We start from the raw sequence: 17,893 nt of genomic DNA on the forward strand, positions 1-17,893 counted from the left end.
AATCTCTTACTTGTTTTTAGAAAAAAAAATGCTTCTTTTGAAAAGTTTTCTCAAATCCTCAGTTTGAGTCCAGACATACCCGAAGGTGTATCCGAATCCCTCAAACCAAGGCCCTGATACCAACTTGTAACCACATAAGATTTCAACCATAATTTTCCATTTTTAATCTCATAAAAACACATGTCATATTATTTAAACTCCAAATATCAGTCAACAAAGTTTTCAAAACATTAAACCAAATCCAGGATCCATAACTCTGTCTCAACTGTGTGTGTGTGTGTGTACAATCATGTCGGTGCCTTCCCGTGGTCCTCTGAAGTACCTGAAACACATATCACATAACACGGTAAGCACGCATGCTTAGTGAGTTCCCCAAAATACCACGTACATAAAATTAGCCACTCGAGGCTATAACTATACGAGACCTTCCGGTCAATTGTGTCTCAGTGGGACCTTCCGGTCCCACAACTTTGGTAGACCTTCCGGTCCAAACCATACAAACATATACATATCATACATAACATATATCACATAACACTTATAAACACATAAGACCTTCTGGTCACACATAATTACCACTCGGGGTAAGGTATAGTGAGAAGACTCACCTGTCAACAATCAGATAGTCTCGAACTCGTCTCACCCATCTAGCCTCCGCCTAACGTACACAATAGATATCCCTATTTAATAACAACACTCACAAGGCCAGACGAACCCTTCCGATGTACCCACAGAAGGGTAAAAGACCATTTTACCCTTTTATGGGTCAAAAAGTCCATTTGTTGACCAAACCCTAAAAGTAAACGAAAGTCAACAGTTTCGCATACGACCCTCTACGCTGGGTGTATAGCCTCGCCATGCATCGGGGGATCCTTGACCATACGCTGGGCGTACGGCCTAATTTTGCTCTTTCCACTTATTTGGTCTTAACCCGCTAAGACCTTAGCTCCAAACCCAGATCTGGACTTCTTACAGGCTCTTACTCCATAAAGTCTGAGACTTTAAGCCCTTTCATGGCTGAAGAAGTCTCAAATACTAAAACCCCCCACTTTTGCACACAAATGGGCTCATAACTCATGCATGGGGTGGTCATGAAGTCCAAGATCCCATTTTTATGATTTTACTCTACTAAGGACACTCTAAGGATCATGTATTAGGTCCTAGAGTTGAAAAAACTCATAAAGTTCCAAACTTTGGGACCAAAACCCTAAAATGGTCCAAACATGCACATATAAAAAAGATGAGAAAGCTTTGAGATTTTTACCTCCAACAGATGCTCCAACCTCAGAAAAGCTTAGATCCAAGGCTTGCACTCCAACTCTATTTTCTTCAAGGCACCTCCTTCACTCTAAGAATATCTCAAGGTTACTTCAAGCTCACAAATGGACTCTTAGCACAAGGGACGCGATTTAGGGTTTATGAGAGGGTTGGAGACTGGAAATGGTGGCCATAAATGAGACCATCATGTTCCTTATATAGGGCTCACCCCTCATTTAGGGTTTTCATCCTGAGCCTAGTACGCCCAACGTACCCTATGGTACGCCCAACGTACTGGGTGACCTCTGCGTCAAGAACATGCTCACGAGTACGCGCAACGTACACTCCTGTATGCCCAACGTACTCGATTATCACATAATCTTCTCAAGGAATAAATTTGACAACTTAAGGAAAGTAGAAGGGACAAAGAGATATACCTGATCCCGGGATGTTACAGAAATAACAAACCCTATTACTAATCTTCTAGTGGAAATACTTTTAGACCAATTCGAGTCAACATAAGCAATCAAATTCATTGACTTCGATTTTGAAATGTTAATTCCCAAACTAGGAGATCCTTTAAGATATCTAAGAACATGCAAGGCTAATTTAAAACGAGACACTCTAGGTGTATGCATGAACTGACTTAAATAATGAATAGGGTATGAAATACCAGGTCTTATAATAGATAGATAAATTAGTTTACCAATTAATTTTTGATATTCTGTTACATTGGTAAGCAGTTCATTAGATGAAGTAATACCCTTATTGCTGAAGGTATGTATCGATTGGATACACTGAAGTATGAATAACAAAGAATAATTAAACAAAGCAAAGATTAATCAGAAAAACTGAAGAACACATATAATCACAAAGATGCTTTCATTAAAAAAGAAGAGTTCTCACAAAAAGAACGAGATCACAGGATAAATACATTAATTAATTAATATGGATAAATACAACATATTTAACATATTTATCCATATTAACAAGACTTGCATATATTTGGATCAAAACGTGATTTTGAATTTTGTTTTTCAAGTTTGATTTCTAGAATAGAGGTTTCCAAATTAAACCAACCATCAACTAAAATATGCGCAGAACTTATATATTTTCATATTATGAACTTAAAAATACATTTTACGAGGATCTAAAGATTATTAGCTCGACACGAAACCATTTTTAAGAAAATGTATATATTAATTAATCAATTTCAATTCTAGTTTTGGTTAAAACATTTATGTCTAAACAAACTGAATAGTAAAGTGAAATTTTCTACCTACCTTATTTTATTTGGTAGTAGTGTATGAAAAACTAACTAGATTTGTGTCCGAACAAAATAGTGACGATAAATATCTCTTTTGACAAATAGTTTTTTTATGGGTAAATAATTATTAGATTTTATTATTAGTTATTATGTAATAAAAAAAACTATCAATTTTAAATAAAATATTTATGTTTAGAACTTATATTTTTATTACCTGTTTATATATTTGATTGAAATTAATTCTTATAGGTGTGTAGTTTAAGAAATATAAACTAATTTATATAGATGAATTTAATATTTTAAAATTGTTATTTTGCTCCAAATTATTTTTTTAATAATCTTCTTTAATTTAAGTTTTCTAGTTTTTGACAAGTATTAATAATTTATTGATACATAATTTATTTGTATAAAATTTTTTGTATCTTATACCTTTTTTCAAGATATGACATATTAATATAATAAAATATAAGATATGTTTTTATAAAAGATTAAAAAAGGGGTAATTATATTATATTACATGATAAAAGTTGAAAGGACAACTATAATACATAATAAAAGTTAAAGGGAGTGATGTGAAAATAATACCCGGTTTGTCATTCGGTAGCATTACGTCATACCTGTATGCTTGCAGCGCAAATAAGTCTCCTAACCCCCAAAATCCAATTTAGGGTTTATCGATATTAAAGAGCATTCAACATCATGATTCGATCTTCTTCACGTGTTTTGTACAAATTACGCACTCAGTGTAGATCCTCTTCATCTTTTCCCTCATTCCGAACACCGCTCTCGTCGCCGATTACTGGCACCGCCGTTCGACGGTTCACAGCCGATGTGGCGACAGGAAATAAAAGAGAAACTGGTATGCATATAAACAAACAAGTGATTTATGTTTCTGCATTGATATACAAATCATTATTGTTAATGTTTCAGGAAATTTCAGCTCTTTAGTTTCTCTGCGGTCAAGGTTTCAAGTGTCTAGGATTAATGGAGGTAGCAACGCGAGTGTTTCTGATTCGAGATCGTTTGCATCAAGAGCTTCACGATCAACAAGTGAGAAAGCCTCAGAGGTTGGATTTTGTATTCTGTTACTAAGCTGAATTTCTTCCAGAATTCTTTTTTTTTTTGGGTATTTGTATGCCAACAATCCGACATTCTTGACATTCTTGTCCTTAGGTAAAACATAATATCTACAAGAGAGATTTATAACTTAGTCTGGCTGTGAAGTGAACAATTTTTGGTTTGCTACTCTGGATAAATCTATATCAGAAACGTTTATAGCTCAAATTGCCATGAATCCTCATTAGTGATTAGGATATACCTTTTTATCAATCTGAATCTGCAAAAGATTTTGTGTGAAATGTGAAGAAACTTATCATGTCGCTTAATTTGCATGTTTTATTGAACATATGATTGATGAAAACTATAAAACATTTGGAATCAAACTTTTCTTTCTAATTTTCCTCTTACTTTATAGAGCAGGAAAGATGTAACAACTGTTGAAGATCCATTTGATGCTCCCACTTACAATATACCAGAGAAGCCAATGACATTTACAGAGGGAGCTTCATATAGTGTTGTTATCTTGTTAGGGCTTGGAGTAGCTGCTGCAGCAGGATATGGTGTTTTCAAAGAACTTATATTTGAACCAAAAGAGTAAGTTGTTATTTCTTTTTTACTTAATCTGGCTACCTATATTTTATAATTTATAATTTTTTTATATTTACATAACTTTATGGAATTGTGTTTTTTTTTTTTTAGGTACAAAGTTTTTAACAAGGCTCTGCGCAGGATTCAAGATGACAGTCAGGTTTTTTTCATTGTCATAATATAAATATTGATAATTGTAATGATAACAATAATAATAACAATGATGATAATAATTAAAATAAACTCAACATTCTATGAAAGCTAAAAGATGGAACAATGATCCTCCATGATTACATATATTATTGGGCTAAATGCAAGAAAAAGCAATGCACTTCCATTTATTTGCATAATAACATCATACATTTTTTTTAATTACAGAATTGTACAATGGAAAATCTAATCCAATTAGAGCACCATATTTACAATATGTTAATAATTTTATTATTAGGATGTTATACTTTAAAACATAGGGTTTTTATGCAGAAAATTACTATTATTTTGGGAAAATTTTTGATGAAGTCCTAATTTTTTTTAACAAAAAAGTCCCAATTATTTAATTTTATATGATAATCTTTCATTTCCTTCTAAAATAAAAATGAGGACTTTTTCTTTAGTTTTGGCAAAATATTAAATAATCGAGAATTTTCTGTTAAAAAACAGACTTTTATCAAAGCTTTTTCCAAAATAATGTGACTTTTCTGCATAAAACCCTAAAACATATATCCAAAGAAAATTTCTTTGTATTTTGATGATATTGCTATAATAGGATAGATTTTATTAAGTAGAAAGCTTTAACAAAAATAAATGAAAGTAGGATGCTATAAACAAATCAAACAAAGTGTAGTGATAATGAAGAAGAGTAAAAATTACACTTTTGGTCCCTATACTATACAAATTCTTTTCGATATGGTCCAAAAAGCAATCTTTTAACTTTTTTATCCAATTTCACCGTTTCTTAACGTTTTTAGTCCTTGGTTCATCTAAGTTGACACCTAATTTTGTTAAATATTTATTTAAATGACCATCTTGCCCTTGCTTATATATCTACCAGGTTAGAGTGAGAATTGGCTCACCGATTACAGGATATGGTCAGGAGAGCAGAAACCGAGCTGCTCGCCAACGAATCCCTAATAGAGTTTGGAAGGATGAAGAAGGTGTTGAGCATGTTGAGGTTAGTTGTATTATATGTTTAAATTCAAGAAATGAAAGTATGTTGCTATTTTTAACCATTTTGTTAATTGGTGGTTTTAGGTTAATTTTTATATCCGGGGCCCACATGGAGCTGGGAAGGTTTTCACGGAGATGTTTAAAGACAAAGAGGACAAGCAGTGGAAGTTCATGTATTTACAAGTTGAGATCCACTCACCTTCCCAATCAAGAATGTTGCTTGAATCTTATATTCCCGCTTGATTAATCTATTCAATCTTCAAGATCTATAAGGTATCCTCATGTCCCTTTTCGTAATTTTTCCAAAAATTGCAATTCTTTGTCCCATTCACATCTCCCAATTAGTTTTGTCATTGTCATTGTCATTGTCGTTGTCACTGCCGTCACTGTCATTGTCTTATTGCCGTTAGATGTCACTGTCTTATTGCTGTTGAATGTTACTGTCACTGTCTGATGTATCATTGTCGGATGTCTTGTCAGATGTCGATGTCATTGTGACTGTCACTATCACTTGCACCATCACTCACCATCACTGACAGGGCTTTCATTAAATTGGAATTAGAAATTGAAATTTGTCATATTGACATACGTCATATGTTATGTTAAGTTATGTTATGCTATGCTATGCTATGTCATGTTATGTCAATATGATATATGCTATGTTATGTTATGTTATGTTATTTTATGCTATGCTATGTTATGTCATGTCATGTCATGTCAATATGATATATGTTATGTTATGTTATGTCATGTCATATTAATATACGTCATCTGTTATGTTATGTTATGTGAGTATGATATATGATAAAAAGGTTCTTTGTGTTTTATGTAGGCAAATGGATTTTGCTAATATGCAAACACAAGTTGATGAACTCATATAAAGTCAAAAGACAAGCTTCTTGTGTGTTTTCATGACTTTTGTTCTCGATAGATCTTTGTAACAACTTCATCCTTTTTTTCCTCCATAGTGAAATGGTGGTTTGGTCATTAATTCATATAGTAGGATGAATAAACTTGTTTGATTATTTGTGAAAGTAAGCCATGAAATTTTGAAGGGATGTGATCATTTGCTCAAAATCAAATAACTTGTTTTTCCAATTCGAATTGAGGTTTTTATTTTTTTCTTTTCATTTATAGGAAATGTCATTAAGTTGAAAATGAATTGAATTAAGCATGTGAGTGAAGAGAAAGCCCATATAATAGAAGAAACGTACAAAACTACTATATGAACATGTTTAAACTTCTTGTCGTTATAATTTGTAAAGACTTAAAGTAATTAGTAAACACTTAGAACGTATTTTGTTTTGTCTTGAAGTAATTGTTGAAATTATTAAACACTTGTCGCTATAATTTATAAAGACTTGAAGTAATTATTAAACACTTGTGGCTATAAATTACATAGACTTGAAGTAAATTGTTAAACACTTGAAGTAATTATTAATTTGCTTTTATCAGCGAATAACTCAAACTCAAGATACGGTTTGGAGAAGCAAATGAATCATTAGAGTCGAATCCTTTAAAATTCACAAAGCACTACTTCCCCATCAAATATATTAATCAATACCAAAAGAGTCAACCATAATTCCTTTTTTTATTAGCATCTTAAGAATCATACATTTTGTTAAACATCTCATTCATATTATTAGCTACCCAAAACCCCTCGGTAGCAATGAAACTATCATTACACACAATTTTAGACTTTTGGAATTTTAAAGGATCCCAAACACATGAAATACCCTAGAGAGACCACGAGAACAAGAGCAAGCAACATCAAACATCATATTTACCAAAACACTTCTCAGAAGAAGATAAATCTAATCTAGAAATCATTGTGTCTTGAAACGCCAAAAATTTAACCTCTTCCATTGACACAAGTCTTTTATCCAAGTTCATTTTTCGAGACTCCAAATCCCTTTGAATATTTAGAAAAAGACAATTCATTTATCACATCTTGTCCTCCATTCCCTCTTATTATTGCTTCCATATCCTTTTGGCAACCTTTCATCTCATACCACAAAGTTGGCCAATCGTCTGTTGGGGACTCCACTTCTCAAATTTGCATAAGACAATCTTTCTATGGCTATATTGTATTGAAAATGAGGGCATTTACATGCTAGAAATAAGACATGCATTTCTCTCCTTATCATATAAGTATTAGGTGTTTTCTATGTTTTGAGGGAGAAAAACCTTGTTCGTGAATATCCTAATTGGCATTCCAATTTTTGTTCTTTGCATTTTGTTTTTGTCCAATCAGTAAGAGCAAACTCATGTCCCACCTTCCCACCTTTTGAATTGAAGACAAGAAAATTGAACTTTTTTTTTTCTCTTTAATATCATATATTATATCAGTCTAATACATGTCAAACGCAACTATTATATTGTGTCTAGCAGACAAACAAAAATCATGTTTCACCTTTTAATTGGACAAATGATTATAATTTGTATTCCATTGATATCAGTTTAAGTCTCAAATAAATACAATATATATATATATATATATATATATATATATATATATATATATATATATATATATATATATATATATACACACAAATGATTACGATTTTTGTTTTATTATATCAGTTTGAGTCTAAATTAAATACCCAAAAAAAAACATGTTCCACCTTTTGAATAGAACAAATGATTACAACTTTTGTTCAGTTGATATCAATTTTATTCTCAATTGAATACACATCAAACACAGCACAACTTTATCATGTTATGTCCTATACTACATAACAAATGCAGCTATAAGAAAGATTCATGCAATCCGTTCTCTTTAAAATATTTCTAAAAAAAATACACCACCCAAAAGTAGATGATGTATAATTTAATTTATTATTTAGAAGATATTCTCTAACTCATAAATTTTCATATTTGTTTTTATGTAAACGCCTCTCGTTGCTTTGTAGGCAAATCTAGTTCAGGCTCAGTTGCACTAATGGGAGAAAAGTACCGATCCACCATGTCTTGTGACACGTGCTCTAAGCTCGGTGGGTCCCACTGCAAGTTCAAATTAAGCCAACATTCTAATTTTAGAAATTGACTATTTTGAGGCAAAATCCAACATAATATAAATTGTTGATACCTTTGGCGCATGATCTTTATCCACCATTCGTGCACGCACACCCTGATATTAAAATTTAAAAAAAAAAAAAAAAAGGTGATAATATATAATACACAAATAAATGAAAGTATGTTGCTATTTGTTGCATTAAGTTGAGTAGATGAAAAACCTCACAAAAATCATTTGATATTTGACCGGAAATTCCTTGTAAAGTCATTCTGTATTCACGACTTAAGCACTGATCAAGACTTTGAAACCGGCCTTCTCTTATCTGAATGCAACATTAAATCAAAAAATTTTAATTTATAAAACTAAACTTTGCAATATAAATATATTGTCTTTTGGAAAATTTGCCCAATTACAACATTCTACTTTCAAATTATTTTTCTTATCAAGACATTGTGCTTTGAAAAGTCTATCTATCCAATTATAGCAATGAAAAAAGCTTCTTAAATAAACTGAAAAATCAATGACAAAATAGTCTTTTTAGGTAAGACAGGGACCAAACACGCAACAAAAACAAACTATATGGACCTTTCGAGTTAAAAGAATAAGTTAGAGACCAAACATGCAAATTACCCCAAACCATAGGGACCATTTGTGTAATTTACTCTAAAAAAATAAAGGGAAATCTCCGATAAAGTCCCAATATTTTGGATCAGTTTACGGTTTAATCCTAATTTTTATTTTTTGAACATAAAAGTCCCCATTATTTTATATTTTTTCGCAAATTAACGAAACAGTCATTTTTTTTTTCAACATAAAATGACAAATTATTGTATAAAATTAAATCATCGGGACTTTTCTGTTCAAAAAATTAAAATTAGGATTAAACAGTAAACTAACCCAAAATATGGAGACTTTTTTTTGGAGATTTCCCTACTATAAATTATTAAAGAATGTATGTTGCTATTTCTTGTATTATATAAATACACACACACACACACTAAGGAGAGGAAGACTTACTGATCTCAAGGTGACCTTCAAGCTCAATGGTGAGGCGTATTTTAGATTCTTCAAGGTTGAATGGCACCACTCATCATTAGTTTTAGCAGCTTCATTTTCCTGTTAATTTGTAATAATTGTTATTTATTTATTTAATAAAAAATTCCATCAAAAACACAAATATTGAAACTTGAGGTGTAAAAGGTTTTGATATTTAGTATTACCAAAGCATCCATGATTTCCTCAACAGTATCATGTTTAAAACATTTGTCAAGCATTTCAATCCTAAAAAAATGAACAGAAATTTAAGTCATACATTATTATTTTATTTATAAACATAGATTATTATTTTAATAAGGGTTAATTTCATAAAAGACCTTATATTTTGTGTTTTTTTTTTGGATTAAACCTCAAATAAAAATTGCCTTAAAAAGATCTCGTATTTTTTTCATTTTTTATGAAAAAGCCCTCAGCCTTCTAAATGTTTCCAAATAAACCCTCAACTTTTTTAGTTTTTCTCGAAAAAAAACCCTCACATATTACGTTTTTTAGGAAAATATGACTAAAAGGGCCAGATCCGAAAAAATGAAAAAATACAAGGTCTTTTTCAGGCAAAAAATAAGTTGAGGTTAAATCTGGAAAAAACACAAAATATAAGGTCTTTTATGATATTAACCCTTTAATAATATAGTATTTGTAGTTTTACGCAGAAAAGTCCCATTATTTTGGGATTTTTTTTAATAAAGTCTTATATGTATATATATATATATATATATATATAGAAAAGTCCAGATTATTTAACATTTTGCCCTAATTAACAAAAAAGGCCTTTTTTTTTTTTTTAACAGATAAGTCACATTATTTTGGGAAAATCATATTATTTTTCTTTAATTTGGGAAAAATGTTAAATAATCAGGACTTTTCTGTTAAAAAAAAAAAAAAAAACTTTTAGGACTTTATTAAAAAATTTCCCAAAATAATAAGACTTTTCTACATAAAACCCTAATTGAAATCATGAAAGTATACCTTCGAATAACACTTGAATTATCTGGATAATGAAGATCACTGAAATTTGAAAGAGAAGTTTCAATGACAGAAGGATCATCAGTTATCAGATTCCTCAAATGTTCTTCAATTAATGGAACATTCTGTGTGGAAATTAATAATAATAAATACTCTCATGAAATAATGGAAAATAATTAAGGCTACATGCAATAAACAGCAATGAACTTGTGAATTATAGCATCATACTTTTTTAACTATTTTATTTAACTTATAGCATTCTACTTTCAATTATTATTTTTCTTATTAGAACATTTTACTTTGAAAAAAATTAGGGTTAATAGCATAAAAGATGTTATATTTTGTGTTTTTTACGGATTAAACTTCAAGTTTATTTTTTGCCTGAAAAAGACCTTGTATTTTTTTCGATCTGGCCTTTTACTCATTTTTTTTCCAAAAAAAAAATTGTGAAATGTGAGGGTTTTTTTAAGAAAAACTAAAAAGTTAAGAGGGTTTATTTGGAAACATTTAGAAGGTTTGAGGGTTTTTTTTTCGGAAAATAATACAAAGTTGAGGGCTTTCTCGGAAAAAAAGAGGAAAAAACAAGGTCTCTTTTAGGCAAAAAGTAAATTTGAGGTTTAATCTGGATAAACACAAAAAGTAAATTGGGTGGATTTTTCAAAATTCCAATGTTGTAATTGGAAGATATAACAAATTGATGCTACAAATACAATAAAACAAATCCATGAAAATAACATTTGCTATTTCTTGCATTTACAAAAATAATTATATATCAAAAGTAGAAGTCACAAAAAAAAAAAAACAAACTGTGCTTTGTGAATAATGAGTAGCAAGTCCACATGCAATCATTTCCACTCCACTTAGCCTAGCACCCGTTAACGCCAAATATTCCCCTACATTTAATTTTCATTTTACATTATTATACATCCAATTATTATATCAGATAAAAACAAAACAGGTTGTACTGCTTTTGACATACTGTGTGACACACTAACAAACACTGCAAACTTTTGTCCTATTCAAAAAAGTAGAAGAGGACTGATACTGATACTGATACAGATGTGAATGAGACAAAAGTTGCAGCTTTTTGTACTACCCAAAAAGTGGGACATTAACTCTGGTTTTTGTCTGTGAAAAAGACGTAAATGCCCCTCTAGTGTTTTACTAACATTACCTAAATAACCGGGAAGACGGGAAATGTAAAATGAAGCTCCAGCATCAGGATGATAACCAATTAATGTTTCGGGTATTGCAAAAACCTACAGGTGGCATCCAATTAATCTTTTTAAGTGAAAACACACACACATACACACACACAAAAAAAAAAAAAAAAAAAAAAGACTTACAGTTTTATCAGTAGCAACTCTGAATGTTCCAGGAATGGAAATTCCACCAGCTCCACCCATGGTATATCCATCCAAGATAGCCACCTACATCATCAGTATAAGGGTATATTTGGAAAACTTGTGGAAAAACCCCAATGAGTTGTATGGATAAAATGATGTTTGTATCGAATAAGTGAACAAAGATTGTTTCTTTTTTGGACTAAATGATGAGTGTAAAAATGATGCTCGAATAAAAATAAATATTAATTGAACATAGTAACATATCAAAACACTTTTGAAATAAAATAATGGTGTACTTACATTTGGCTTTAAATATGTACCTAAAACGTATATAAAACTATATAGATTCCGAAAGAATTCCTTGCACTCTTCTATATTTCCTGAAAAATGTAAATTTGAGTTTGCATTGATGCCATTATGATAAAAACATGCAGTAGAAAAAGATATATATAAGAATATATTATAGAAACTGAAAAAAAAAAAAAAAAAGTATTTTCTTTTTGCACCTTTTTGCACAAAATCACGGATGGCAACAATATCACCACCTGCAGAAAAAGCTCTGCTGCCACTACCCTACAAACAAAATCAAGAAAAGTATTAAAGAAAGAAAGAGAAAAGTAAAATTAAAAAGTTGGAATTAGTTAGTAGATGTAGAGTTACCTTCATTACCACAAAACCTATATCAGGGGTATCTTCCCAGTTTTTATAAAGTTTATGCAACCTGTATGCCTGAAAATCACCATTATTGACAACACAGAGTCATTATAGGAGTTGAAACTAAAGAGATGTAAGTAGTAAACTTCATAAAGAAACTAAAGTAGAAATGAGAGAAGGTTAAACTTTAAAGTAGCATTATTGCATCAAAACACATGATAAAAAACTGATAGTGCTTTCAAAATTGAGATGCTATTTGGTGGAAGATGTAAAATGGACTTACTTTTTATCTCAAAAACAGATGGAAGTTAAGTTACCTACTTGGCTTTTGTAAAAAGAAATTGATAGTTAATCAAGAATTCATCACAAAATTGAAGATAAAATTACTATAAAACTGATGGTTTTGATGACATCTAACCAAATTTCCTATCAATTTAAAGATAAATGCACTGGTTAATCCCCTTAATCCCCTCTCCCTCCTCCGGATTCGAAAGAATTTAGCCTAATTGCCGATGCAAGGGCACAATAATCTCAAAAAAAAATGAATACACAGAGAAAGTTATCAAACCACGGCAGAGTTGAGCGCATTGAGGAAGGAGGGTCTGTTGAGAACTACGGTTCTCGAACTCGCATTACCTTCCACTAATACCTGTAAAACCATCAAATTCCACCAAAAATTCGATCAACATCATGTTATCAAGTGGATGTGTGCGTGATAACTCGATTAAAGTCGAACTCACAACAGAATCAGGATCACCGGTGAGCGAATGATCGAAGAGAGAGCTGTTGGTGTTAGTACTAAGGCTTGTCGCTCTTCGTTTGAATTCATCGAGGAAAACTCGAGAGCATTGAAGAATGCCACGTTGCCTTTTCGCTAAGCTCTGCATCTCTGCGTGTGTGTAAAAATGGAGGATTTCATCGCCCAAAAGAGTCCGTGAGGTTTTGATGAAAAATAGTTCACGGAAAGGGCAAAATCACAAAAAAACACGACACCATAACTCCATGATTTAATCATTCTAATTATTTTCAATAATAAATAAAATATGACAAAATCACAAAAATGGTTACACAAGAAATGTTTTTTTTATCAAAGTTATAGGTCTAAAGTATAAACCATCAAATGAAATGATAATACTTAAAACAAATCAATGTAAAAGATTTATGTTTTACAAAAAATGTGGTTAGAAACATTGATTACTCAAAGAAAATTAAAATAACTCTTTATGAAATTGGGAAAAGTAGAAGACCTATAAGTTATTTCATAGTTTGAATTCAATATTATTATAAAGCTTATCTTATTATAAGGTTTCGTTACCAAAATTATGACTTAATGCATTGAGGATGATCGTTTTAGATTTGAATTCGATATTGAATATTGGTGAATCAAGGTATGATGAGTTTTTTTTTAAGAATATATTTATGATTCAATGATATGGATAAGGGCGTGTCGTCTCAAGTTCCATAATAGGCTTCGGGTTCAAATGTTGAATTTAGTAATGAGAAAAAGTGGAAGAGGCTAAAAAAAAAAAAAACTTAAGTCTAGATTTTGTTAACGCTCAAGTTATTGTGTCAAAAATGATGGTTATAGAAATAACAAAGTCTTAGAATAAAATATTTATTCTTCTAATAATAAAGATGCACCAAAAATTCACTAATCACTTTGGAAAGAGACAAAAAAGCCCTATCTATGAAAACCTTAGGGGTCGTTTGTTTCGTTTGATTCCTAAGGAATTGAAAGGAATTGGAAACTAAAATCCAATATAAAACGTGTTGGGCTAACAAAAGGAATGGAATATGATTTCCACAATTACTTTTTAATTCCGTGTATGGAAGATTTCCCATTCATTCCCTGTCTATAAGAAATCCACATTCTGTTAGTTTTTTTTTTTGTTACACAATTATCCTCCCATATATATGCGGTTCTAGTAAAACAAAATAAACTATGTGATTTTTCATATCTTTTCTACGATTACCTTCTTCTATCGATTATATTTTTCTCCAATCGGTATTTGTCAAAAAAAAAAATCATCTATCGATCATATCTTTTCTACAATTACTGCCGTATTTCATCTCTGGCTCATCATTCTTCTACTGCTTTGGTGTATCTATCATCTTCGTTTACAGGTAAACATCTCATGTTCAATTTTTCTGCAATTAATTGTGTTCAACCATTTTTTTTTATATATTTGTAATATGTGATTCATCTTTGTCTGATAGAAAATAACATAATTTTTTAACATTTGTGCTGCTTACTACATCTCTAGTTTCTTTGTGTGAAATATAAACAATTTTCTTTACATGCTATATACGTTTATTGTCGTCGTATTATAAAATTTATTTTCTAATTTCTTTGTAAAATCAGCAAACTAAAACAAATTCCATTCCTTATCCTCCAAATGAATTTCAGCTTCTAGTACATTCAGATTCTAATTCCTTCAAATTCCAATTCTTTTGACAAATTCCATTCCTTCAAAAAAATATTCTGCGAAACAAATATCACCTTAGAAAAATAATGAAAACTCATTATTTTCATTGTCCAACATTAGTCTAGAAACTTTCTTTTATCAACCCTTGGTTTTTACATAATCTTTTATTCTTGTAACCCATTATAACAGGTTTTCAATTAACTCAACTTTGTGTTCCATTTTGGTTTAACGTCTTTATATTACGATATCCTACTTTCATTACAACAGCATTATACATATTCTTTTTTTTGGATCTAATTCAATTTAAGAAATATCAATGCAATTTATATTCAATATGTTTTTTTTAAATGATCATAAAACACCTACAATAAAAATATAATTTTTGTTTCTATATTTTGCCCCCGAAACTACATAGACATTGATATTACCAAGCTTAATCACAATGTACTTGTTTTCTTTTTTCCCTTTTGGATTTAACTTATCTAAAAAATACCAACATATTATTTTTTGCATCCAAATCAATTTAAGAAATATCAATGCAATTTATATTCAATATGTTTTTTTAAACAATCATAAAACACCTACAATAAAAATATAATTTTTGTTTCTATTTTTTGCCCCCGAAACTACATGGACATAGATATTACCAAGCTTAATCACAATGTACTTGTTTTCTTTTTTCCCTTTTGGATTTAACTTATATAAAAAATACCAACATATTATTTTTTGGATCCAAAACAATTTAAGAAATATCCATGCAATTTATATTCAATATGTTTTTCTTAAAACCACATGATCATAAAACACTTACAATAACAAATGTTTCTATTTTTTTCACGAGAAAACTCATGGACATTGACATTACCATGCTTAATTACAATGTACTTTTTTTTTTTTTCCGGATTTAACTTAAATAAAAAAAAAAATACCAACATACCGTATACTTGCTTTTTGTATACTGACTACTTTTTTTTATATCATCCAGACAAAAACACATAAAATAGCAACTTACTTTATGTTTTTATTTTATTTTATTGCATCTGGATGACCGGACTAAACACTAGTAATTAAACAAAATTTAGTTATTTTCCTTATAGAAATGTGGGCAATACAATTTGGGGGAAATATAAAGAAACAAATAAGGAAATGATAAAACATGATTTTCCTCTAGACCGTAAGTATAACAAAATAAAAATTTACATGATCATATCAGACAAAAAAAACCCTGCCGAAATATAAAGATTCAAATTAGATTTACGATGTTTTCTTTTAATGCCAAACCATGACATGTCACGATATTAGATCATGATGTTCAATAACAACATCCTCATCACAGGTTGTTGCAGTTTGGATGACAAGCCCTTTTCTAAAGGGAGTACGATAAGGGTGATCGTCAAGGACCTATCTTTCAAAGAAGCCCAAAATTTTTAATAGAGTTTATTAATAATATGTTAGACTAGATCGATCTTAAAGATATAATTATTGCAAATAAGGAAATGATAAAACATGATTTTCCTCTAGACCGTAAGTACAACAAAATAAAATTTTACATGATCATATCAGACAAAAAAAAAAACATACCAAAATATAAAGATTCAAATTAGATTTACGATGTTTTCTTTTGATGCCAAACCATTGCATGTCACGATATTGGATCACGATGTTCAATAACAACATCCTCATCACAGGTTGTTGCAGTTTGGATGGCAAACCCTTTTCTAAAGGGAGGACGATAAGGGTGATCGTCCAACCCCCATCTTTCAAAAGGGCCAAACTTTTTTAATAGAGTATATTAATAATATGTTAGACTAGATCGATCTTGAAGATATGATTATTGCAAATAAGGAAATGATAAAACATGATTTTCCTCTAGACCGTAAGTACAACAAAATAAAATTTTACAGACAAAAAAAAAACCTGCCGAAATATAAAGATTCAAATTAGATTTATGATGTTTTCTTTTGATGCCAAACCATGGCATGTCACGATATTGGATCATGATGTTCAATAACAACATCCTCATCACAGGTTGTTGCAGTTTGAATGGCAAGCCCTTTTCTAAAGGGAGGACGATAAGGGTGATCGTCCAGGATCCATCTTCCAAAGGGGCCCAATTTTTTTAATAGAGTTTATTAATAATATGTTAGACTAGATCGATCTTGAAGATGATTATTGCAAATAAGGAACATGATTTTCCTCTAGACCGTAAGTACAACAAAATAAAATTTTACACGATCATATCAGACAAAAAAATACCTGCCGAAATATAAAGATTCAAATTAGATTTACGATGTTTTCTTTTGATGCCAAATCATGGCATGTCACGATATTGGATCATGATGTTCAATAACAACATCCTCATCACAGGTTGTTGCAATTTGGATGGCAAACCCTTTTCTAAAGGGAGGACGATAAGGGTGATCGTCCAGGACTCATCTTCCAAAGGAGCCCAAATTTTTTAATCGAGTTTATTAATAATATGTTATACTAGATCGATCTTGAAGATATGATTATTATCTCAAAAAACTAGAAAAACATTTTTTCTTTAAATATATGGATTTTTGTAATAGAAAATGTTATATTTAGAAGGTGGTATAAGTAATTTTCTTTCGATTATTGAGTTATTATAAAATAAGTTGATGAAATTTATGTATTTTAAGGGTCTTTTGTTTCATTTTCTCCTGAGCCCAAAATATGTCTAAAACGGTCCTGTTGAATGGACGGTGAAGATAATGAGGAGTGTGGTCCAAGAGAGATATATGAGTTACAACCCATGAAAGTAATTGTAAAAATATAAAGTATTTTTATGGCTGTCATATATGATCCTTTGCAGTTTCCTTTTGGAGAACTAGGCTCGGATCAAGGTATTTAACAAAAAAAAAAAAAGTCCAAGTTAGAAAGTTTTCTATTCTTATATTTTTTAGGGCAAATTGTATTGTGGTTTACTTGTTTTCTCTTTTTATATGGTGCTTGGAAGAAAACGCCGATAACCGCAAGGTTATATCTGTTAGAGTATTACGCTTACAAGCTTTCAATTAAGGCATTATAACACAAATTTTTACTTTATTTTGGTAGATTACTACAATAGTAC

At 30.5% G+C, this 17,893-nt stretch overlaps 2 protein-coding genes across 2 annotated transcripts; one reads left to right on the forward strand and one right to left on the reverse strand.

Moving 5' to 3' along the window:
* The first annotated feature begins 3,122 nt into the window (after positions 1–3,122).
* SD3 (import inner membrane translocase subunit) lies at positions 3,123–6,436 on the forward strand. Its single transcript, XM_078986487.1, has 7 exons — positions 3,123–3,383; positions 3,455–3,591; positions 3,999–4,177; positions 4,283–4,331; positions 5,223–5,342; positions 5,423–5,611; positions 6,171–6,436. Exons 1-6 carry the CDS (start codon positions 3,224–3,226, stop codon positions 5,579–5,581), a joined length of 804 nt encoding a protein of 267 aa, XP_078842613.1. The 5' UTR covers positions 3,123–3,223; the 3' UTR covers positions 5,582–5,611; positions 6,171–6,436.
* Positions 6,437–7,936: 1,500 nt separating this feature from the next.
* LOC145037771 (ATP-dependent caseinolytic (Clp) protease/crotonase family protein) lies at positions 7,937–13,352 on the reverse strand. The gene is made up of 14 exons (XM_078986489.1): positions 13,117–13,352; positions 12,945–13,025; positions 12,383–12,451; positions 12,229–12,295; positions 12,023–12,102; positions 11,723–11,806; positions 11,551–11,635; positions 11,184–11,269; positions 10,380–10,501; positions 9,578–9,638; positions 9,375–9,473; positions 8,578–8,679; positions 8,430–8,471; positions 7,937–8,344 (listed from the first exon to the last, which is right to left on the reverse strand). The coding sequence occupies exons 1-14, from the start codon at positions 13,261–13,263 to the stop codon at positions 8,225–8,227; spliced, it is 1,245 nt and encodes a 414-aa protein (XP_078842615.1). The 5' UTR covers positions 13,264–13,352; the 3' UTR covers positions 7,937–8,224.
* Positions 13,353–17,893: the final 4,541 nt, after the last annotated feature.

Source organism: Lactuca saligna, chromosome 3 (assembly GCF_052625555.1).
Source record: "Lactuca saligna cultivar CGN05327 chromosome 3, ASM5262555v1, whole genome shotgun sequence".
NCBI classification, from domain to species: Eukaryota; Viridiplantae; Streptophyta; class Magnoliopsida; order Asterales; family Asteraceae; genus Lactuca; species Lactuca saligna.